General features: G+C 37.1%; 1 protein-coding gene across 5 annotated transcripts in view; it reads right to left on the reverse strand.

The window, feature by feature from the left end:
* The window catches only part of SCAPER (S-phase cyclin A associated protein in the ER), a 165,949-nt gene that overhangs the window by 68,426 nt on the left and 71,818 nt on the right, over positions 1-25,705 (reverse strand). For all 5 annotated transcript variants that reach the window (XM_055715699.1, XM_055715701.1, XM_005442654.4 and 2 more), the window contains exons 21-23: positions 20,458-20,594; positions 16,171-16,236; positions 6,612-6,738 (exon numbers count right to left, since the gene is read on the reverse strand). In XM_055715699.1, the coding sequence (XP_055571674.1) occupies positions 6,612-6,738; positions 16,171-16,236; positions 20,458-20,594 (330 nt within the window). The remainder of the gene's footprint in view (positions 1-6,611; positions 6,739-16,170; positions 16,237-20,457; positions 20,595-25,705) is intronic.

The raw sequence follows: 25,705 nt of genomic DNA on the forward strand, positions 1-25,705 counted from the left end.
ACTAGTGACTGTAGCTTGGCTACAGAAATGCTCTGCTACTGAAATGAGGAATCTATCCCATTCACAACTCCCAAACTCACCTATTATTGCCATCTTCTCTCCATCCCTCCCTTTTCCTACATAAAAGCCAACCAAAATAATGTTATGTGGAAAAACAATCACCACCGTTTGTTTTAGGACCACAAATTTTTGCTACCGTCTTATTCTCAGCTGAATTTCAATGCTCCAAATACAAGAATTATTAATTATGAAAAGATCGCTGAATCACTGCTCCACCTGCTAACACCCCTGCTTTCTTCAGAGATACTGATCATCCTTGCTTCTAGGGAGTCTGGCTGATTAAGAGAACTAAGTTATACTTGGACCAATTTTTTTTAGCCAAGATTTAGGTTTAAAATTTGCTGCTTCTAATTCACACTTGAGAGTTTTCTTCAATTATTAAATAATAAATCACAAAACTTACGCTATGGCCTGTGTGCTTTAAAGCTAGTATGATTTTTCCAGTGACATAATCTAGCATAAAACACACTACCTACTTATGTCACACTTCCTTAGCCTTATGAATTCAACTTCCTTCAAAAGTTTGATATCAAATTACGGTATCTTGTCTAATACTCATTAAATGTAACAATGATTATGTGCAGCATTATCCAGTTAAAATATAATCAAGAGCAAGTTAAGGAAAGCCTAAAGATACATTATTGCCTTTCAGCTGGTCCAGAATTCTGGTCTTGAAAAATCAAATCCAGCCATTATATTCAGTCTCTTTGAATTCTCTCTTTGATGGCTACACTACTCTGCCACAGAAGAAACATGCAGCTACCTAGGTGCTTGAGCCAGCTTCACAAATACTTGCAGCACCAGAATTAAATGCGTCAGAGTCTGGGAATCACAATTCCCACTGTATTCTCAAATATACTTAAATATGTAACCATACTGAGTATTTATAGCGTGGAGCATTTGCTTCTAAAATCTGTTTAGTCTGTATGTACATGCCATATACATACTTACAGACACACACACACACACACAATTTTACATGTCCATAGAAACTTTTGAAGACATTTCTCATGAACGGTACAAAAGCTTACAAGTGTTCCATGTAACGCTGGTTTTGTTCCATGCCTTAGTTCTTAAAACAGTTTTTAATTTTGTTTTTTTCAGTTTATGGTGATTCAGAGTTTTTATCGGGGGTGGGGGTGGGTGGTTGGGAATCTGGAGTAGCCAGCCTGGCAGTTCAGTGTGCCTTCCAAAAACTGGCCTATTAATCTTCACACTGGCTATGGTCAGCATACCCAGTGGGCCTGACAGTTTAGAGAATAAAATGTAAATTCCAGGCCTGACCGTGTTGTTAAAGCCAGCCATTTCTGACAGGCTTTACAATGGGATAAACACTGTCTGTCTACAGTCCCCATGTATTTGAAAGCTATGACAAACATTTTCCTGAAATGTAAATAACTGACATCACGACTGCTGAAGCAGGACACTGAAAAATCTATCTAAAAAATACAAAACCAAAAACATTGCCTGGCACAAAACAAACCATTAATGGTCACTGAGAGAGTACGTTTTAGAGGTCATAAGCATTGAGATCCTTTTTAAAAAGAAGTATTAAAAGACTGCAGTCAATTAATAGCTCAGATTCACACATTTTTTCAGTTACAAAATCACACTTTTTCTAACAAAGTATATTCTTCTCACTGAAATGCTACTATTCTGAATTAGCAATAAAAGTAAGTATCTTGAAATGTAGCCTACTGCAAAGCAGCTACATAGACTTCATACATAGTATGAAGAGAGTTCCTAAGTAATTACAAGCGCCATGGCCCAATTTATTAAAAGTCTCCCCTTCTATTCTTCTGGTTCCGTTTTACTTCCACATTTTAACAACTTAATTTGGGCACACTATTTTTCACTTGGATTTTCACAGCACCGAGAGCACCTGAAGGAGAGTAGGGACACAGCTATCCTCAAAACTGTACAAAATCGTAGTAAGTTTTATGAACATCAGAACCAGTGAAATCTTGTTTGTTAGGGCTTTGTGCCTTGTGATGGATGTGAGCTTCAGCTGTACTGTCTGCTTAGGCAGGGACATCTATAAAACCTCCATCCTCCTCCTGCAGCTGTACCCCTCTCTTCAGAAGCATCTCTTAAGATCTTCCGTCAAACCACTTAGTTAAAGGAATCTTGTAACTTGTGTTGTGATAAAGATAATTTTCAAAGTAGTGGTTGGATGAGAAACAGCATATAAAAATAATTCCAGTTGAGCAGATCAACTGCTGCACTTGGATTCCAAAAACCATGACGAGGTTCCCTCACAATCATACTGCATCTCTGTGTCATACTCCCAGCCAAGATGGGAGACACATTAAGGGCTTGTCTAAATGTCACATGTGAGCATTGTACAAATCTAACTAAAATGATTTAACTGCAGTGTTTTAGCCACAGCTGAGCCAGGTGAAAAGGCTACTACCCTCAGCTGCTCATCACTGCCCTTACTGAAGGCAGCATCCTGCCACGTTCCTCTGAATAATGGTGTCTGACATCTCTGCCTAGCCCGGACCTACCAAAATCACCTAGAATATATAAACATTTAAAAGCAGGACTTTTAAAACCTGGCCCTCAAAAACCCTCTAAACCCCAAATTTTAGGAAGAACTTTAGGGAAGTGATGTGTCAGCAATTCTAAGGGTGACCATCTGAGAGGCAGTAACCTCTGACCCAGGTCAGGTTCACAGCCTTAGAAATATGGGCGCTTCAGTCAGTATAATGTCTATGCAGCAGAAAACAGTTTTGGTTTTTTAATCAGTCAATCTCGCTTCTAAACATCAAGGGAAAGAAACGTATAATGAGAAATTCTATACAATGAGGGAAAGCATAAGCAACTTAAAACTGTACATGTAGTCACAGTAATAGGATACAGAGCTTTAAATATATTGGTTTCTGAAGTGTTCCCTCTGACAGAACATTTCTGTATGAGTGCTCAAGTCAAACCTGAGCAGCTAATCTGGGATTCCATACACAGCTGAAACACTGCTGCCCTTGGTAATGGATGTGTAAAAGCAGACCATCAAGGAATGAACAGGTATAAAATCAAAACAACTGTGGCAGAAACCTTCTTTAGTCCTGCAGTTTCAAACATCAGCTCTGCCTTCTTCAAGAGGGTGCAGGAGTTTTTCTTTTAGCATCAAAGGCCCATTTATAGGAGATCTCAAACTGAGTGTTATCAGATCTTATTAAGAGCTTCAAGAGTCCCATACGATAATCTGCCAACATCAGGCCAGGGTTTTCTGGTAACGTTTAAATACATTTTGCTGTTATGTCTCTGTGTGCGTGTTTTTTTTAATATACTTTTAAACAAAGTACAGGTGAAGGCAAATACAACTCCCTCCCAGGATTTCTGCCAGAAAGGATGAGAGACTATGCACAAAACCCAAGGACTGCCTTCCAATAGCCGAGCACACACCCAAACCAGCACCCTAGCAGCACATGCTGTACATACATCCCGACAATACCACCGGGGTTTGTGCCTCCTGCCGGATGTTGCTAGCAACATATGCAAGGACATATGACGTAAGGGGTACAAATCTATTTGAAACTGGAACAACACGGTGGTTTATGACTTTATAGTACCTTCTTTGTTTAATTAATGCACGTGTGAACCACAGGTTTTAGGCAATTAATGGCCATACTCCATGTCAGAGCTTCAAAGCCCGTACTTCAACTTGCTTACTTGCAAATACTTCCCTGGCATAGGGCACAATACTTCTAGTGGTTGTAGGGCTTCATTCAAGTAAGCCAATGTGGACATACCAAGATGTATCTGGAGATCTAACAACCGTGTGAAGCAAAGCAATAACTCTTTCATTTATTAGCACTCAAATCTTGCATTGGATTCAAAGTGAAAGTTGCAGATCTTGCTGTGTTGCATGAGGAACTGGCAGCAGCCTATGAATTCTGTGTTAATGAGAAGCAGGTATGGTGCTACAATAGGCAGGAATTAAAAAAATAGTGTGCCTAAGATGCATCTTTGCCCAAGAGACAGATTTCTCAACTTTAGTATCTAGAGGATACACCGATATAAAAACCTTTTACTTTACCTTAAACAAACTCTTGCTATATTGGTGAAATCACATGGCTCCAAGTGCAGAACCTGGTTACATCCAGCTGACCAGGAAGGGATGCAAAGCAAAAGCAAGTCTGACCACAACAATCATGCAGGCATGCCTCATCATAGAATGTTCTCACATTATAAAAGAAGCTCAGAAGTGAGAAAAAGCCTTACTTATTACTACGAAACACAACAGATTAAGATAAGTCCAAAAATGAACTGTTAGTCTGATTCAATTCTACCTGAAGACAAAACCCAGTGAGACATGGCTGCCAGTTTTCTGTATATGGCTTTTTTGTGATTCACGTTTGCATAAATATTATAAACCCCCACTCTTCAATGCTTTTTTAGCACAGTCATGGAATTTCTTATGAGCTGCACAACCCTTCCTTGAGAAATTTAATGGTATTTATTTTTCTTATTTACAATTACAACAGCAGCTCAGCATTTTATTTCATGGTTTGTAAAACAAATACTTCCCTGGTGAGACTGTATAAATACATTTTCCTGTCAGTGTAAACTATTAACAAAAGAAAAACGCAATGTTTCACAGTATGGCTGAAAAGAGGGGGGTTGGATCAATTTTATTTTAGAATACTTTTGCATGACGACTTCTGAGCCTGAAGAATTTCTAGTAAGTGGCAAGGATCTATTGTAGTGAACTCTGTCCTCCCTCAGGGCAATTCTTTATTCAACCCAGGCCATTAGCAAGGGTAAATCAATGTTATCAGCTCACACAGGCTGACAGCTTGTGTGGTTCCCACTCCCTCATTCCTCCTTCTACATTATGGTATATTTTTATGCTCTCCAGGGAAATTCAATTAACAGTGTCAGTCTCCTCCTCTCAGTCGATGACTGACACCATCAAGATTCTTTTCACTACCCATTGACATGTAAGATGTGTCTGCTGATTTCTTGACTTGCAAGTTAACAAGAGAATTACTATCCACTTCTATAAATGACTATGTATGATCTGGGCCGTAAACACAGTGACAGCTATTGAAATCAATCTTTTTTGACCTTATTGATTAGGACATTCGTATATAGTAATACTTCTCCAGTGATAATGTTTTGGAGGTAAAAACCAAAACCAACAACAAAATAATGCAGGTCTATTAATAGTAACAAATTTACCTTTTAATTCCCCACTGCAGACTCAACAACCAGTAAAATGTTGTGAACAATTAACGGGTAACTTTAGCTGCAATTCACATCTCATTTAAAAAAATCTCAGAAAACATCTATTGACGAGAGGCTGGATACAACACCACTTTCCAAGAAACAGTTTTCAGTAATTATGTAGATAATTTTCAAAATAGATACATCTTTTTATAGCCTTCATGCAACAACATGATTTCAGTACTTTGACATAAGTAACAAGTTAATTTTGTAAAAATTAACACACACTGCAAAATTTGAAAACTTCACAGCTCTTTCAAAAACACTACTAAACTTGATCAGCAGCTCAAGGTAACTAACAGAATACATGTCAGAACCCTCTGCATGCCAGGCAGCGTTCAGTATTTAAAAACATACACTATTAGCAATCGTGTTCCGCATTGACTAAGCTGTGAAAAGCATCAGAGCTCTCATCTTTACAGATTCCAATCCTGAACCACAACGATGCAACACCCTCCTCAGATTCCATTCATTTGGTTTCTCCCAGAACTATTCTTCTTGATTTCTTGATCATAGATACGAAAGAGAACTATTTTCTAATGGTTAGAGAGAACAGAACACAATGTTCCAGCTGAAAACTCAAATACCGTGGTCCTAATGGACCAAAAAACCGCATTACAAGACACAAAGCACTGTGGCAGCAGACTGACCATGATGAATCCGTAAAAAAAAAGATGCAAATGCTATGCTATCATTTAAAAAATCCAACATTTACCACACACCGGAACAATGTTCTACAAACATAGAACTTTAAAAAAATTTGAAACACAGAAATATCCCATATGTATTATAGACATCATATGTTCATTCTCCATCAAAGACACACTGGCTTTGTTGTATCCTGGGAAAACTGAACAGATTTGTGCTCCTTCAAAACTCAGCCATAACACCACAACATGGTGACTGTGACAGCAAAGCTGGCTCCAGTTCTTTCCTCTGTTGTCTGCTAGCTGTTTTGGCCCCCTGTAAAAAGCTGTTCATGGGTATGCACTATAAACTAGATGACTGAAACGGCCCAGGTTAAAAACAATCTTAATGAAAATAAAGCAAAAGTACAGTTTGTCATTATCCAGATGATCTAGCATCAGTCAAGCGGGTTTTCAGCACTTCTGCAAAACTATCTATATAAACTTTGATGTCTAAATACAAGCATCCACTGCTGCAACCACCACAGAGAAGTGTCATAGCAGACATCACTTGTTACACAGTGGTCATGCATTCATCAACCCATGTTTAAAACATTCCCAAATCCAAACTGATGACATTTGAGGGCAACACAGTTTATAGGTTAATTGTAAGTTACACAGTAACAATCACAATACCTCTTTTTCCAGAATACGAGAGATCTCTCCTAAAGTTCTGTCCAAAGCAGAAACCTTGTTGTTCCCCAATAAACAGCTATCCTGCATTTGGAGGTGCTTTGAAAGGTCTTTTGCTAATCGCTGTAACCTTCAACATTAAACAGAAAACAAAGAACAGTTAAAGCAAGAACTCTCCTATCATGTAAACTTTCATCTTTGTAATGAAACTGCTTACTGAATTTCAATAAAGCAATCAAGAAAATCTGTGTAAAAGTATTACTACCATCTATATGGAACAGCATGTAAAATATGCAATACAGCAAGGAGATAGCTTGAGAATGTCTATGACATTTCACTATTTGCTTTTTCAGGGAAAAGACACAGAAATAGAAAGACAGAATCACAGAATCATTTGGTTTCAGTTGGAAATGACCTTTGAGATCAAGTTCAACCATTAATCCATGACTGCCAAGTCCACAGTGTGAACAGTACAGCCATAAAGGTGTTTCTTCATCAGCTACATGTTTATTTCTGTTGCTGTTCAGTAATATCCCTATTCTCCCTCCAGTTTATCCTGCTAGTTTTTGCCATCTTCATTTTCAACATGGTTTCATCCTACTTTTCTACCACCATACAATCCTTTCTGCCCACTCAGCCGAGTAGTTTGCTCTTGAGATGAATAAGGGAAGGCCACTTGGCTTATTTCTTACGGGGATCATAAAAGAAATGGCTCCTTAGGGTTACTGAATAAGTGAAAAGTAGTAGTTTTGCAGACCACCTCAGAAAAGGGCATTTTATTAATGAGGGTCAGTAATGAAGCCAAAATGTAGAGGTGCGAGAGATGAAGACACATGTGGGTTAGGATTCGTTTCAGTTTTACGCATCTACATCTGGGCTATTCAGCTACGCTCTCCTGCTAGGTAGTGAGGAGGAATATGCAGTTCCAAGGTACTATTCATCTCACCCGAAGGTCTAAAATAAAGCAGTCAAAACACACTTAGAGTTTATCCTTCTTTGCTGTGAATGTGAAGTCACTAACTAGCTCAGATGTAGACTCCTGCATCTGCAGACACATTAAGGCAGATGGTACCAATGTTAAAGAGTCCTTTAACTGGAGACCGAGAGAAGCAGGGAGGAAGTTATCGTTCAGTACTTGCTATGTGTTTGTCAATCACTGCCGTAGCATCTGCTACTGCATGCTCTTAATGACTGGCTATCAAGCAACCTGTACTGAAAGTAGGACAAAGCTGGTAAATGAGCAGGATGAGTGAGAGAAACACTGTTGTGACTAGGAGCAAACACATCTCTATCGGAAGGAAAAGAGAGGGGAAGAGTATCAATGCTTATCATAAAATGGGAGGTCAGTACAAAAGGCCCAGAAAGCATTCACAACGTGACCACAGAGTAATGGCAAGGAGAAAATTACATTAACTGGTCACTGAGAGGAGAGAAAGGAGACAGAATGGCCAGGGAATGTACCACAATATTCACATGTATCAAAAATAAAATTAAAAAAAAAGAATCAGAATATTAATTTAGGGCAAGAATAGACAGTTTCCAGTTAATCGATAGGAAACAAGCACTCTGAATCTTCTCTATGAAAAAATTAAGAGCTTTGTTAAAAGCTTTCAAGACACTCTCAAAAATATGTATATGCTTTTAAAGTATAAATAAAAACAATTTGCATAATTTGGAGTTTTGGACTTCTTATTGTCTGGCCAGCTGAATCCACTAACATTCAACCAGGATTTTTCTATGACAAGAAAAATAAAGGGAGATTATGTCCCGATGAGATTTTCCGCACTGTTATTTCCTCTGTGGAAAATGAGGTTGGAGGAAACCTCTGTCTCAGTAAGCCATGAGCTAAATTGGGAAAGAAAATTAAAAGCCAAAACACAAGTAACTGCAGGACTTGGACAGTAAATCAGATGACCATTAACTGCTGAGCATAAGGAGTGGATCAGCACCAATGAAAAGCTGAATTGCTGCAGTCCAGAAAGATGATCCAGAAGCACAGTATTTCAGGTATTCTCACAGAACAGGATGTAGAATAGCTATTGCCTCGGCAATATCCTAGCACCTTAAGCAAAAAAGACCTCTCTTTGAAACATCTACCCAAATTCCATGATTAAAGCATATATAAAGCACTGAAAAAAAACCCACCACACAATATTGTAACTTCATCTAACAGAAGACAGCAAGACGGGTTTCCATTTGCTTCATTTAACATCAGAGGAATGGAATTCAACCAGGATTAACCACAGAGGCCAAAGAAAGGGACGCTCCTAATCTATATCAGGCATCAGCATACAAAACGTGTAAGGTTTATTAAAACACTACCTCACAAAGACTCAAATAGAAAATAATCATATTACATTGTTACTTCTGTGGACAAATCCCCTTTCTTTTCAGCCTATAAAGATGCTATGTAAGTTATGCATCACATCCAGTCTCTGTCCTCAGTTCAAGAAAAAAGCCAAAAACAAGTTGTACAACATGTTAACATGGAAAGACTTCCAACTTTCCTTTTTTTCTAAAAGTCTTTCTGGACACGTTTACCAAAATTCAAACTTTCTAAGTGTGTGTTCAGCATCATACCGTAAGGCACACAAAGAATAAATTTTCAGTTCTCCCACATTAAAAAAATTACCTATTACATCCTCATACCCTACTGTATGTTGTTGGTTTTCTGCCAAAAAAAGCGTAATGTATGCTATGTGATCACATGGGGAAGAGAAGGAAATAAAAACTCCCTTCTCCCACACAGTGAACCCTGGAGAAATTATTTTAATTTAATATCCTTTATACTGACTTCTTGGCAGTGTCAAGAAATAAGAATAATTTTAGGACCGTTTCAAAGGACTAGAAATCTATGCAAGATGACTTGTGCTTGAATATAGAATTTATCATTGCTATGAACGGATTTGGAAAGAGAGAACTCTTTGTACATACTGTACTCCTTGTACACTCTTTGTATGCAAACTATCTATATTATGTAGATTAATAAAGCATGGTTAATAACAACTGATCCAGTGACTACGTGGAAATACTGTTGAGTGCAAATCCAAACAATTCAAGACGATTATTTAATCTTCTGTCTCTGAATCTGCATTCCTCCAATGCTTACTATGCCATAGAGGGAATGATAAATAAATGAAAATTTACTGGGCTAAATAAAAGGGAAAGTTAAAGTTAATGTCTTTTTATCTGAAGTTATTTACATCTCACTAATTAAGACTTTAGCATTGCCCACAAACATAATTCAGAATGCAGACAAAATACCAGAAATGACATAAGGCGCTGATTGGTCTTGGAATGTTACTATAACATAAACCTTAATAAACGGTACCTTCAGCAAACACAAATACATTATCTGATCTTTTTGCACTGCAATTGGGAAAATGGGGATATTCATATTAAAGGTTTATATGGCAAATATGGAAACAAAATTAAAAAACTGTGTGAATTAAGGGTTTATTTTTAGCATGGGCTAAATATTTTTAGCAGGTTTAAAATATTTTATAGGCTAAAGGAAAAAGATCTGTTAATATTTATAGGCTACATTTTATCTCTAGAAAAAAAAAGTCTTGAAATAGCAACATCAATTTATTTCAGCACTTCCACATTTAAATCCGTGATTTCTTGGCTGTACTCTGAACGCATGCAAGGAAGGATTAGTACAGTTGGGCAGAGCGCTGGATTCTGAGCAGTTCCTGTGTGGAAGGAGAGGTTACCTCTCCTGCATGCTCCTGCCGAGGGCGGCCGGGTGCCAGCCGGACACACAGCCCCAATTCTTCCCAGTGCAGCCTGTGCCTGGAGAGAACTGAGAAAGCCTGTGGTGTTCCTGCCCAGCCCGAAGTGGAGTTACGCTGTATCCCCTGAAAAGCAACACACAGTCCCTGCACTGTTCTGTACCGCCTGCAGTTTGACCCCTCGCAGTAAAATTAATATACATAGTGGCACATGTGGCGTACTCCGATTGCTCTAGGTACACACTGGAAAACACCAGTCTACATCTTGACACAGTCCCAAACACTGCTAGACATTAAACATCTAAATCTGCAGCTTCACACACCTCCTTCGGTTTTTGAAATGGAAACCATCTGAAAAATTATGAAAAAATTCTATAAAGATTATTTTCTGAAATTATTTATTTGAATTCCTGTAAGAATGCTCTAGCGATTCTCTGAAGATTAAATCTATCACCCACCCAATCATAAAGCAAGTATTTACCTTTTTTTAAAGTTTAGTTGAATTTTGTTTTATTTACGCTTTGGCTCTTCTATAGTTCACACAGCTGTTTGGAAAGTAACTTTTGCACAAATACTTCCAGCTTCAGAAATTATCTGATATTCTTTTTCCCATCAACCAGTATTTTGATGGAATATCTTATAACTACTCCAACAGGACCCTAGCCCTACTACACCAGGAAAACCTACAAGGTAAGTTTATATGGTTCACCAGCGAATGCACTGATATACCATAATGAAAACAAGAACAAACTGTGTTGTTAAAGGCATTTAGGTTTAGGCCTCTGCAAGAACAAACTTCACACCATATTTTCATCTCTTCTCCAGCAGACTCTTAGAGGAAATAATTTTTCCGTTCTTAACTCTCCTCTTTTTGTGCTGCAGACTTTTTTCAGGATAATAGTTTTTCCCATTTCCATACTATCTGAAGTGTGCATTTACATAGTTTAAAAAGAGGGTAATAAACAACAACAACAACAAACAAACAAAGAAAACAACTCCTTCTTGCATGAGGAGAGAGACTAGCTAAAGTATTACATTAGGGGGTTAAATTCTCCGCCCTGCAATCCTCCGAACTCCCTTTAGGCATATGGCAATCTTTCATTACCTTGGTTTTCATGTTGTATTAAAGAATGACAAATAACGCTTTGCTACCTGTAGATTGCTGCAACACTGAACTATACGGGCTTTGAACTGAAGATGCTAAATAGACATAAATAACACGAACTTTATGTAAACATTTTCCTTCCCTTCTAAAAATGTGCTGTAATGAACATCTGAGAACACTGCAAACAGAAAGAGCCATCACCAACACACCTATTGACAGGCTAACTTAACAGACTGGACACTAAATACATTCAGATCAGTTCCCAGAGAGTATGAATTAACACTACAAAACCACCAAGAGTCCACCACCATTTATAAGATTACCCAAGTGCCACCAGTGACTAACCAGTTAACGCACAGCGGAGAGAGGCCAGGAGCAACAGCCTGGCTGCTCCCAGGTGAGAAGGTCTGTAGCCCTTTTCCTTGAAAGTTCCTCTCACCAGATCAAATAGTTCAGAGAGGAAAATACCTACCAGATAAGGCAGTATTTCAAATTATCCCCCCACCCCATTAAGGTACACAATTTTTCTAATAGATACTAACAAAAAAGATCTGTTCCACACATCTTCTAAAAAAAGAAGTACTTGGAGGGATTTACAACCCCTCTCAGGAATCAGATTCAGTACTCAAACTGAAAAAGGTATACATACCGTGTCTATCAAAGCAGGATAAACCTTGTCTGCTTATTGATATTAGTGTATTACCAATGTAAAGCTTAGAAAGCACCTGGATCAGTGCTTCCTTAGTGCAAAAGGTTTTATAAATCCGCAAACCTTAAACTAGTAAGAACTACTGAAACAATCTATCAGCTGCAGCATGAAATCAGTGGTCTCATAATATTAAGGTGGATTAATCTTAAAGGGGATCTAAAAAGGCTTTTTACCTGCCAAAGACTAATTCTGGGTTCTGTCTTTCCTCTGCAACAACTGACAACATGACTAAGAACTAAAATCAGATAAGAAATTGCATTCCATAAATGGTTTTAGTTGTTTGCAAAGACACAATCAAACTGGGGGGGGAGAGGAGTAAAGAAATGCGGCATAAGCACTGAAGCATTAAAGAAAGTTATATTTAATGATTTCATTCTAAAATGCATTTGCTTCTGTTAAGCAAATAAACAAACCTACCGACTGTGCCACATTTTAAATGGAACCTTAAAAAATCATTTTCATTTTTAAATTCCGTAGCTCACAAAATGAAAAAGTGTTTTCTGTTCATTAGTATACTTCTACTCCAGCCTGAACACCTCAGTCCTTCCTTTAGGATAAATAAGAAGTATTGGCATTTGTTTTGATACAAACACCACCTTCAGCACTGTCAATTTTTACCCCTTTGTTCTGTGATATGACTTCTCTCAGTAACTTCACAGATCTCCTGGGAACTGTTAAAGACTCCTTGTATTGGCAAGAGCTGGCTCCCGCGCAGCCAGGCACAGTGGCAGTAGTACCAGCACACAGCACAGCACGCCGTGTCCTGGCTAAAAAGACAGGAGTCTATTTTCATAGCTTCCCAGCGTAACAGTGTTTCAGTGGAGATCTACTGTTTGCTTCTCTCAGCTGATTCTTCTTCCTACTGTTCTTGGATAAGTAGGATAAGTAGGATCCTGTAACTTAGTTTTGTTAAAAAGGTATTTTCCTATTAGTTTTTCCTTTATTAAGAATATGTTTCTCCATGGAAGCAGATACGGTCTGGGCTAAAACTCTTGCCTCATGAAATGCCTTGCCCTTTCATTCTTTTCCTTACAGAAAGAGGTAAAACTACCCCTCCTATCCTTCTTCCATTTTGTATTACATATTGTGTAAAGTAAACAAATCTTAATAGAAATAAACGAGGCTTTCCTTTAACTGACAGCCCTCTCTTTCTTCTCAAAAAGTCCGTTCAGACTTGAGCTTCCACCTGCTACCTTGATCTCAAAGAGACTCGCAAACATTTGAGCCCTTACGGTAAGTAAAAAGTTGTGTCATTTTGCAAACAACAACTATGATATATGAAACTATGTTTTAAAAATTTAGATGTAAGCATCTGCTAGATCACTAGGTTTCTACATGAAGACTGCAAAAGAAATCTCCCAGATGATGTTTAAGGAAAGCGAGCTACACAGTGGCCATTCACACTAGTTCATATCTAAAATGGTACAGCCCTAACAGAGGCAACAGAGGAAGAAAATGGGAAAGCAGATGGAACAGAAGATTCTGCCTGAACGCACACTTGCCATTTTGCTAAGAGAAATAAAAATTGTAAAGTCTGAATTCAGTCAAGAGATTAAAAAAAAAAATAAAAATATCCAAGTGTCTTTTTCACTGCAATTGAGACACAATTGACCAAATTACATCACTGATAATCAGAAGTCAGAAAGAAATTTAAAATGAAAGCAGTACAGGTTATCAATATTTTCAGAATCACTCAAACGCTACAGGTTATCAATATTTTCAGAATCACTCAAATGCACACATTTCTACTTTCTGACAACTAGATTCTAATTTTTTATTTTCTGGTAGTAAAGAAAAACAAAACACAGAAGCTAGTCTTAATCTGCCACAAAATTAATCTTGAAAATTGAAGTGCTGATTATTAAGAAATGAAGCCAAAACCAAAACTCCTTCCTCAATGTGTTTACGCAGGTGTGCCATCTGGTGGAGATGCTTTGTTTTCTTATGTTAAACCTCAGTGATGGATTTTTATTATTTAACATATATACTAAGATTTAGCAACAGGTTTTCAAACTATTGAAAAGATCATGTAAAAGATACCGCATACAGGCTAGCTGTATATACAACCAAGGAAGTCTAACAACAAGGAGCTGAATATCTTAACTAACAGTAACCTCTAAAAAATGAAGTGTACCAGCAATCTATGAGTGATGAAAGCACCCACAAAACATACAGGACCTGGTACAGGTTATTAACTCAGTCTGAAGACAAGTATCACTAACCCAGAAAGTTGTAATTTCAGGATGAAGGTTTTTGACTCCAGCCTCTCGACTGACCTGCTACAGACTTTGTGAGCACAGCTACAAGAGAGGCATACCATGTGCCCACTATTCTGTTGAACACCAAACTATAAATTGATGTCTCGGGAAAATACAGAGAATTTACTAATCTGTTTCTTTGCCCACTTTCACCTTAGGGATCTCTTGGGCTGGATGTAGCATCCTAGAACTGCACTAATGCAGGTGAACTGTCAGCATCTGCATGGTGCCTGTCAATGAGTTCCATACACCTAATTGCACATCACATTAAGAACCAGACTTTGGTTTCCTTTGAAGGTAGCTCCACCTTCATTCTGTGCCCCCTCATTCTGCTACCAGGACAGACAGTAAACAAGCAACACTCATCTTTTCCATGCCATTTTTGACCTTGTACATTGCTGTAACATAGCCCCATTAAAACTTCCTCCCATTTTTCTCCAGAATGAGAACTGCTACTTTACTTTTCCTAACACAGAAGTTATGCCACATATTATTACTGTTTTCCTTTCCTGCCTTCTCTGAACCTTTAACAATTTTAGCATATCATTTCTGAGACAACGAAACAGAACTGCACATAGTATTCAAAAGATATAGATGACCCAGGAATTTGTAGATAATTACATTCTTTGTTCTGCTTTTGCTCCTTACTAAATGGTTTTAACAAAGGATTTCCTTTAACTGCTAAAAGTGCTGTGCTGGTATTTTCTTGGAACTACCTATCGCTTCTCTAAGTTCAAAGCCCATGCTTTATATGAGAAGATGTAATTGAGTTCTGCCTTCCCCCTCCAGGTGTGTAGCACTTAATATAATATACACTGGATTTCACCTGCCTGACATTTTACTGCCAAGTCACTCACTCTCTTCAAAATTACCGTTATCAGCTCTTGTCCCTACTATCCTGAATATCTTTGCATCACCATCAAACTATGTCACCTCACTGCCTGCCCTCTTTCCAAGGTACTTATGAATACACTGATCATCATAGGACTGCAGAACTCTACCAGTAACCTCTCTATTCTGCAAGGACTGATCATATATACTCCACTTCTTTTCAATTTTTTACACTGATTTCCACTTATGCTACAGTTACATAGGTGGGGTTTTTTCATTTTTCGTGATAGACCTTATCAAAAGCTTTTTGGAAATCCAAATATTCTGCATCTTTTGCCAACCAGTTTCAATGGACTTAGAAAGCAAAGGCTGAGCGATTTTCAGTTTCAAAATAAGGAGGAGGAATTTTTCAGTGATAACAGGGCTTGTTTTAATCTCAGTATCCAACTGTTTTCATCTGTGCGTTATCCTAGAAAATAAGGACGTCTACTCTTCAAAAAGCTCAATGCCAGATTAAGACATCTGTGCAATAAAATAGCTGGGCTTTCACCATATGAACCTTTGTTTCTGACCAAATGGAGGCCAAACATAAGATTTTCAGTCCCAGAATTCCAGTGCTGAGTTTTCACCACCAGTCTTGAAGTACAAAGCTAGAACCTTCTTGTTTCTAGGTAAGAAAAGGATGAACGTATGTTCTCTTTACTATTGCATCTTACATGGTTTAAGATATTCAGTGCCCTCAGAAAAAACTGCATTTGTAATATCTGACCTTCTGTATGAGAAAGTGATTTGTAATTCAAGATGGCAATACCATACTGAGTGAGAACCTTACGACACCTGCTCCACTGGAAATTTCAGAAGCACTTCTGCTACAGACCGGGGGGGCAAAAAGTGTTGTCTAAAATATATAAAGTTAAATGCTTACTTGGCTTTAAACGGGGAATCAGAGACAGCATTTTTTGCTTCCATCAAACTCTCATATTCCTTTGCCCTGAAGGAGAAAATATTAATTATTATTGACAATTGTCTACACTGTACAATATGTAATACCAGTGAGATAATTCTAACCTTTGGGGTTTTTGTCTTTCATAGTAACATACAGCATTTCTGTCAATTCTGCCCTGTCATGATCCATACTGATGCTTAACTACTGACCATTAACAATTTATAATTAAGATTACTACTTTAGAATAACACCAGTACACAAATGGTATATTTGACTTTCCAAATGGTAGAAAATGGAACGAGCAATGTACACAAAACTGCAGTAACCTACTGCTTATTATAGAATTATCACATTCACCTGATGAAAATATTAGTTATTTAGACAAGGTAGTGCAGACCAGAAGATCGCTACATCATAGAAATTATAATTAGCATATAATTTGTTAATATTTACAGGTACAGGAGTATTTTTTATGTAACTAATGACTGTATTGTAACATAATGAACCTTGTTAGTCATACAGCATAGACGTAAATACTTCCACTCAAATGACTGCTTTACTGCTGGAAACAGAAACACAAATCTCTTTACTCCCTTAAAAGTATTATTTAGACTGGCCATGTGCCAAAAAGTAGGAAGCCAGAGACAAGACACTTTTCCACTGCTTGTTTTGACTTCAGTCAGCCTGTGCCAACACATGAAAATCGTGACAAGCTCATCAAGCAAACCAGGATTCACGGTGGTAATCCTGTAGCCTTTTTTTTAACAACATATACACAACACAAAGTAAAACTAATCCAGACACTACAGTAATGCACAAAAATTCAGTTCTCAGACACAGAGCCCTGAGATGAAGAAACATCCAGCAGGCAGTAAAAGCATTCAGCCATTAAAAACATCTGATCTGTTAAAATTGCCCTTTCAATTACTATTCTGAAATGAAGACTTCACAGATGCAACATAGATCTCTAGGGACTTCAGGGAGATACGCTGTTCAAACCTCTGAAGGTCGTGTTCCCAGATAACAAGGGACAACATCATTAATGGCTTGGAAAATTCTTCAGAAAAAGTTTCCTTCGGGGGTGTGTACAGTTAACTGCCACGATGGACTAAACCTGTGATTATGTATGCAATCCACCCATCTCTACCAAGAGCACCATAACAAGCCCCAGAGGGAAGTGCCAGAAGCCCCCGAGGACAGAAGTAGAAAAAAGATATGACTCAGGGCAACTTTCAACCATAACAATGGTGTTTCCTATTAATTTTCAAGGTATTCTGAATATTTAACTGCTGTCAGTTGGCATTCTTGCCAACTTTACAAATGTCCAATTGTGGGTTTTTTGGTTTTGTTTTTTTCAAATCTAAGATTTTGACAACGGCTTCCAATGGGAAATGTGTTTCATTGCTGCACTGCAAGAAAAAATAAAATATTTTTTAGTTCCTATTATTTCTCTCACATAAATCTATTTTCTGTTCACCTATGTGGACCAAGCTTTCCAACCCTACTCAAATTGCTTGCTTCATCCATACAACCTATGCTACAGGCAAATATTTTTACATTACCACTACCTCTGATTTGTGGATCATTAATAAAGCTATTAATCACAACTGAATTTAGTATTAAAACATGAAGGTGAGATTCCTTTATTAACCTTTTGCCTTCATTCCTGCCTCTTAGCCAGAAACAACACATTTCAGCTTTGAGTTCTGTACAGACAAGTCAGTCAAACGTAAATGATTACCTAAAATATCTGTTACTAAATGAACATGACTGGAGTGCTTTAAATCCACTGCAAAGAATTTCTCAACTGTACATACCTCCTAGTTGGTAACTACATCTTTACTGCTTGAGGTTAGCTTTTATCAAGCTTCCTTCTGCTGTGCAGGTACCAAAGTAGTCTTCTGCTAGCAGCACATACATGTTAACCTGAGATAATTTACTTAGCTATATATCAGTTGTTACTATAGCACCAGTTTAATGGCTTAGGGTTATAAATATAATTAATAAGACTAACAAAACTTCTCAACATATCTAACAACCCATTGATCACAATTTGTCCCCTCATTCACCTTTGCCCTTCATTGCTTTGATACTGTAATACTGATTTAAGATCTAAAAACTCAGGAGAGCAACAGGAAACTCTCTAGATGCAGTTACTAATTTTTTTCATGTTTAAGATATCACAGCTTTCTAGAAACCAAAATGAATGTATAATTTCAAGTCTTAAGGTACAAGGGATTTGTTATAACTATTACACTTTCTGGAGAAGGGGAACACTTGCAAGTATGTACTAAAATACGGTTTGTAGATAATCTGCTAACAGCTGTGAAACTATATGTGAATTATCAACATAAAATTCTCTTCACCTTCAAAGCATTCGCGATAAATTAAGTAGTTTAACTATGTATTCCACCTAAGTTTTGAGCTGATTTTGAGCCGTAAACTCCCAGCCATCTGGTGGTAGTACTGTCCAGACTGTTGGGCTGAAACTTAGCAGACATTACCTACATTATTCAGTATTTCACATTGTAATTCTGAGGTTATTGCTTTAACTACTTTAGCCACATAACTTACGATAGTCTTCTTTCTTTTTCTGAACATGGAAAACCTCCCCGCCTCACCAGTAATAAGCTAAAATGCAGGAACATCCAGGCAGTATTTGTCATTACTATGCCTATTACTATTACTCAAGTGTCAATTATAGTAACTGTAGAAGACCGGCAAGACTTGCATGGCTAAAATTAATTTCCCAAATGGATGTGGGTTTTTCTCCCCCTCATCAATTTTTTGTTTGAAATTCTGTGGAACAACCTCTGCTTTATATTGCTACTGGACATTTTTATTAGTAAGTCTTCTGAGTTAACATTAGAAGACTCAAGACAAAATCATCAATTTAACTCTGTTATCTTCAAGGACAGTAATCCTATTAAAAAGTTTAGTTACCCTTTAAAACTAAAACCAAGCTTAATGAACATATCTTGCCAATATAACTCCTCTCAGATTTTTAAACTTTCACTGTATTTTTCAACCTTTGTATCACCTTTGTAAAATGATGCCCTTTTGTTACTGTTTTAATTGTAATTTTTGATGACGCATGTGCTGACTCACCCAGCAGTCTGACACATACAAATTCAAAATGTTCTGAGAAAGTTTTTCAGCTATCAGTGCCAATAACAAATTATCATTTGAGCTCATATTCCTAGGTCTGACAAATCTTCAACTAAATTCAACAGAAGCAGCTCTTGAGAAAGAATTAAACTTGGACCCAATAACTGCATTAAATCAACAGGTAATATGAGTAACTCTGCAGCTTAAGCAATTAGAAACCTGGAATAAAATAGTATCCAATTTCAACAATGTGTTCTTCTAATGTGGTATCCAGATAGTGGATTTGCTCATCCAAAGAGGAAAACAATCAGAAACACTAACACACTGTACAAGTATGGTGTTTTTGAAGACTAGCATGCCATTATTAGCACAACTATGAGTTAATAAAACATACCATTTTCACTCTAGCTCTAAAAATCTATTCAGGTGTTTTTCTCTTACTTGTAACCCTTGCTTAAAAACAAGGCTGACAAAATACGTAACAATGATTCTTACCTTCTGTGAAATACTTTTAGAGATAAATGCAAAAATACGTTATAATATTCAGTCAAGTATCAATGTCAGTGGGGGACTATTCAGCTGTGAAGACTGACATTGCCAGTTCATGATATAATGATGTCCTGCATATCATCCTGACTTGCAGAAGTCACTTTTTAGACTAAGAAACCGCAGGTCTGACAACTCACTTTCCATTTTAAGATATTTTTAACTTTCTTGTTGTTGTGACAGGCAACAAAAAATGATTAGATTTAGTCATGGGATTTGACACTACAGCAGGCTGACTTCTATTTGTTGATTACTATTGATTTTCTTTGATACTTCATTTAAAAATCAATAGCTAGAAAGAAAAATAGGCATGGTTTACACAAATTTAAACATGCTATTGTATGCTAGAAGAGGCTACAGTTTTGGCAAGGCACTGGCATCCAATTATGAGAAAAGCTCTTAACAGGTGAAACCAAGGGCTCCAGATCGATACTCAGTTTTCTTTCTCAATCAGAGAAAGTGGCCATAAATTAGGCTCATCAGTGCTATTTTCAAGACACTCCCAAAGCAAATAATTTTAACATTTTTTTCAGCCTTCCACTGTATTCATACTAAAGGATGAAAGGTGAAGTATAGAACAAAACTTAAAAGAAAAAAAAATATTTGTTCTACCTGGAGTTCATCCGTGCCTTTAGCTTTTTGGCTTTCTTTTTAGTTTTTTGTTTCTCCTCTCCATCTTTTAATGGTTCCACAGGAACAGAACTCTCAATCACAATATCCACAATGTACTTTTTCAATGACAGGTGCTCCTGCAGAAAACATTGAAATAATATTTAATCTTACCGTATATGATGGAGATTATAGATTATCTTCCCAGGAAACAACAATGGTAAATATTTAGCAAAAGGTTAAGGAAAGAAGAAAAATTTTACAATAAATTCTGGGTAAGAGTTTATTTCACACTGGAGAGAAAACATCATGGACATTTTGTATTAAGGAAGAATAATTACTGAGATAAGGAGAACAAGCATTGTCCCTCATTTTCAAGAAACTGTTATTTAACAAGTATGAACTCCAAGCTGCCATCTTTTCCAAATCTTTTCCAAGCTGCCTTTTAGAGCTACCTGTAACCAATGCCCTACCCAACCGACATCACTCATTGTATTAAATGAGCTAATTCTGGTTTGTGATTTAACTCTTCATGAAAATCTAAACTTAACTTTTTTTTTTGTAACACATTGAAACTATGCACTAATGGTACCATTTATTGATGGAATATTACTTTTCCTCCCACAGTAACAAATCTGTATTTAAGCAAAATATTGGTAAAATCTCTGCTGCCCATAAAGAAATTCTTTAATTATTAAATAGTACAGCTCTTACATACTGGCATGCAAGAAAGGGAAATGTGATTACACCATATGATTTTAAATAAATGCTTTGTTTCAAGATTTTTTTAAAATGTTACGAACCATTTCCTGTTTCCTTGGAGGTACTTTCAGTGTAAGTATAGACTACCCCAATACAGTTCAACGTCTAAATTTGAAAGAAATATTTATCATTTAAAGATGAATAACCAACAAAGCTATTCCCCTACAGCTGTTCTCAATTTTGATAGATCCATGCTAACCACAAAGGGACATGTAGGTGCTTGTAACAATTCCAATGACTGATGTCAACAGTCCAATTGACTATGCAGAAACTACACATGCAACCACACACACCCCCAAAAGACCAAAACCAAACGAATCTCAAAAAAAACCACAGCTGCTAATGGACGACTACCTTATCTTTCCCTAGCTCCCTCAAGTTAGAAATTTACTTAAAGTACTCTGTGTAGCAAGTTAAAATTTCAACAATCAAGAAGGATTTCTACTCATGCCCCTTCTAAACTGACTTTTCACTTTAAATATGCATTACTGAATTCCACCACTTCTGAACTAGCAATGCACTTCAGAGCCCTTGTCACTACAAGAAACTTAAATTCAATCAACACAATTTTAAAAGTGATCCACTTAAACCACTACAATCCCCACAATTAAGACTACTTTGGTTGAACAGTATGTGTAACCTGGTATTCTGCAATGTCCTTCTGTGGTAATGAAAAGACTAACGGACACGTTCACACTATTGAAAACTCTCCTACAAATACCTCAATGCAAGTGGTGGACACCGCACCTCCATACTGCATTACAGCTGCTTGCACCACTGGGCTACAACAGCCAATTGTTCCCTTTTTTTTTTTTTTACAAGTAACAATAAACAACTGGTTTAATGACAGTTATTAGAATACATTTAGCCCATTTTTTATATACTGAGGCTTATATTTGTTTCCTTAAAGAATGCTGAACACACTATGAAGTACAGGGCACCATTGCTTGTTAGGAAAACTTATCCTTGAAAATTGTTAGTGCCACAACCCGATGTGGTCATTTCTTCCTTTTTGGTAACTATCCTTAAAATTCAAAGTAAAAGGTGAAGCATTAAAAAATTTGTAGACAATATTTTCCAGAGAACAACCTATATTTTCTTCCACCAATTCAGGAAAATATTATGCCTCTTGAAAACAAAATAAATCTCTGTGAAATTTCCTGGAAAAAGACCATTTAGTTTTTGTAAGTCATTGCTGCATGATATAACCTAGCAATATATATTCAGTGAAAACGTTAATTGAAATTTATATCTTAAATCATATGAATGCAAAATGAATACTGAATTAATATTAGACATAAGGAATCAAGCATAATAACTTAACCAAATTAAAAAATAAGACTGACTATAACTTTACTACACTGCCTACACTGTAGAACTCCCAGTACACCTGAACATTTTTTCCTGGATATATTGTCCAAATTGTTCCAACCATGGATATTGTTATATCCACATGTAAAGTAATTCTAACAGCTTTTGTAATCATTTCCCTCCCACCTTAATATTGTCCACTAAATTTCAGCAGTAAGTGCTTAAAGGAAAACTTTCTTAAGATATCTCAGAAGGCTGTCCCCTTTGAGCATGACTCGGTAGTACAAGACTAGCAAAACATCCCAGCTCCTGATGAGTTAGTTCTTAACCAGTCTGTAGTAGCACAGGACATAAACCATCCCAGTGCTGGTTATCAAACCCCAGTTCATTTTTGTCTCCTCAGAGAGATGGATCTGTCAACACCCACTTAAAAATAGCTTTTCCTTTAAACTTTCATTTAAAAAACAGAAACATGGTCATGAGGCTGACACTTCATAGGAAATTGTTGTGAGTTTTTCAATGTTAAGAAAAGAAAGGATTTCCTCAGAACAGACTAAGACACTACCCTTGCTTTGCCACCAAGCTTCAGCGTACTTAACCTGTGACATTTTGTGGATGCTCAGTTATTAAAAAAAAGTCTGATACGTACATCGCTGCTTTCCAGACTGAACTAGCCCCCCCCAAGCACTGTAATTTACCATTAGTTTACCTCCTGTCATATGAATGAGATGAAGCACTTGTAATAGACAAAACAAGGACTATTACACCATAATTCCACATCTTTGTTCAACAGTGAAACTGGTTTTTTGGTTCATCAGATCTGAAAATTATTTACTATATCCTTCAAAACAACATCAGAGCAAAACAAAGTTAAGGCTGCCCTTTGAAATGGACACCCCCTTACAAGAGGGGCAGACCATCTTCACCCAGGTGCAGTCAACTTGTGGTCCTGAGCAAACCTGCTGTCAGACTTCTGCTAGGCAGAAATGAGTGAGACAAAGCCCCGTATCCCCTTGGCAGACACTCACCTCTTTCTCCTAATCTTATCTGTGGCTTAACAGATGACCTGAAGAGAACCACAGAGTTCAACAAGCACATTCATTTATCAGCCTGTGAGGGCCAAAAGAGGTCTTGCTGTCAGTAACGCACAGGATGGGTACAAACCATTTTGTTCACATGAACTCAAGCACCCTCATGAACAGTGTTTCCCAGAGCTCTCAGCTTTCACGTGTGGCAGTCTGGATTAATATCAGACTTCACACATATGGCTCATTAAAGTAAGACTAGAGTAATAATAATACCTTGTGTCACAAAAACAATCACTTTTTGAAGATACAGATCAAAGCGTATGACTACCACAGTAGGCAGATCTACACCATTCAGGTGTGAAACAAGTGTAACTCTTAGGTTGGTACTGAATGACAACTGACACCTGAAGATAGCTGCTGCTATATTATGCTTCAGAGCAGTGTAAAAATATTTATTCCCATGTTCTATTAAGCCTCTACCAGTTATCTGAAAAAATAAAGGTTTTTAAATCCACTGAGTCACATTGAACTACAATACGTCCAATCCTTTAAATCATTAAATTCATGAGTAATTCTACTTGCACAACCATTAGTTGGACAAGGTAACATACCATAAAAGTAATTGCCGTAAGTCTATGAAAGTGAGCAAAGCCAGTGCAGTGTTTAGAAAGCAATCTTTTGTCATCCTCTGAATGCTTTTATTTAAGCAATAACAAAACTATTCAATTTCAGGGATTTTTTATTTCTAATAAAGGTAATGCAGAATAACTGAGTAATCTAGTCACTTGTTCCTGAAAGGGTTTTACCTCTTTTTTTTTTTTTTTTTTTTTTACTATTATTTTCATACAAGTAAATGCTAAATGCAGTAAGAATTTCCAAGACTAATTTACCGTTTCCACAGAGACAATCTGGGTTTGTTTTTACAACCACATGAAGGGGCATTACTTGCCCGATTCTGTGCTATGTTGAGCATACTATTCTGACCCAAACCCTCAGGTATTAGTAAACCACCAGAACTTCAGAGAATTTAGACCATTACAAATGCAAAGAATTATTAAGTAAAGGCTCTTTTCTAGTGAATGCCTCCGTTACTAAAATCTGTATTCAGACCTAGAAAATATGTTCACTGCAGTTTCAGTTTCCATACCGGCAATGCTTATTTTATCTGTGCAATTTCTCCACAGCTTTGTTATAAAGACTGCCGTATAACATAGCAATTTTGCTGATTTTGCTCTAACAGAATACCTTTTATCTCAGGATCAAACTAAGACCAGCTATGACTGTTGTTATGTATCAGATTTCTGCCATTATTTTCCATACTTGATAACTCATCCTCTAAGTTGCACAGCTGAGATCAACTATGTCACAAAACAGGGTAACAGCTTCCATGAAGATGGCAGAATCTGTACCACGAAGTGCAGTTAAGTCTGTACTATGTTATGATGTATAGCTGCAAAATGCAGAAATAAGAACTGAATCCTGATGTATTTCTTCATCATCATCTGTTTATAGTCCTCCACATACACCCATACGGTGACAACTCAGTGATGTATTAGAGTAGAAACACTCCTGGTATTTCTCTCCAGTGTTATTTACTTGCATTCCCCAAAACTAAAGGTTAGTTTTAAAACTCACAAGGTATACTGTACCTATTTTCTCTGAGGGAGGCTGTCTCTAGCTGAAAAAGCTTATGAAATATAAAAGTAACCTGGTAAATATATACAATTTGATATTTAATGACATTCTGTATAGACACATTGTTAAGTGAGCCATGTACCTCTTAATAACTTTTATACAACACTGAAGTAATTTGTAAAACAACCAAACTAAATTTCCTGTAAAAGCAGGGTGATAAAAACTAACATTAAATGCATACATAAATCCGCAGCCACCACAAAGCAGACAAAACAGGAATTAGATTATTTAAAAAAAAAGTCTTTCCTTTTCCTCTCTTCTCCCTCCATCCTCAACTGTTCTGACTTTTAGTCACCAAGAATCCTGAAACTTTCTGCATGCAACAGATGGGCTTCATCTACAAACTACGTAAGAAATCAAGTTGCCGAAACCATTAAAGCTAAAACGAGTACGGTCACCTATGAAGTCCCATCCTTGCTGGTTACTACCTAGTCCCATTCAACTGCCTGAAACAG

This window comes from Falco cherrug, chromosome 7 (assembly GCF_023634085.1).
Source record: "Falco cherrug isolate bFalChe1 chromosome 7, bFalChe1.pri, whole genome shotgun sequence".
Lineage (NCBI taxonomy): Eukaryota > Metazoa > Chordata > Aves > Falconiformes > Falconidae > Falco > Falco cherrug.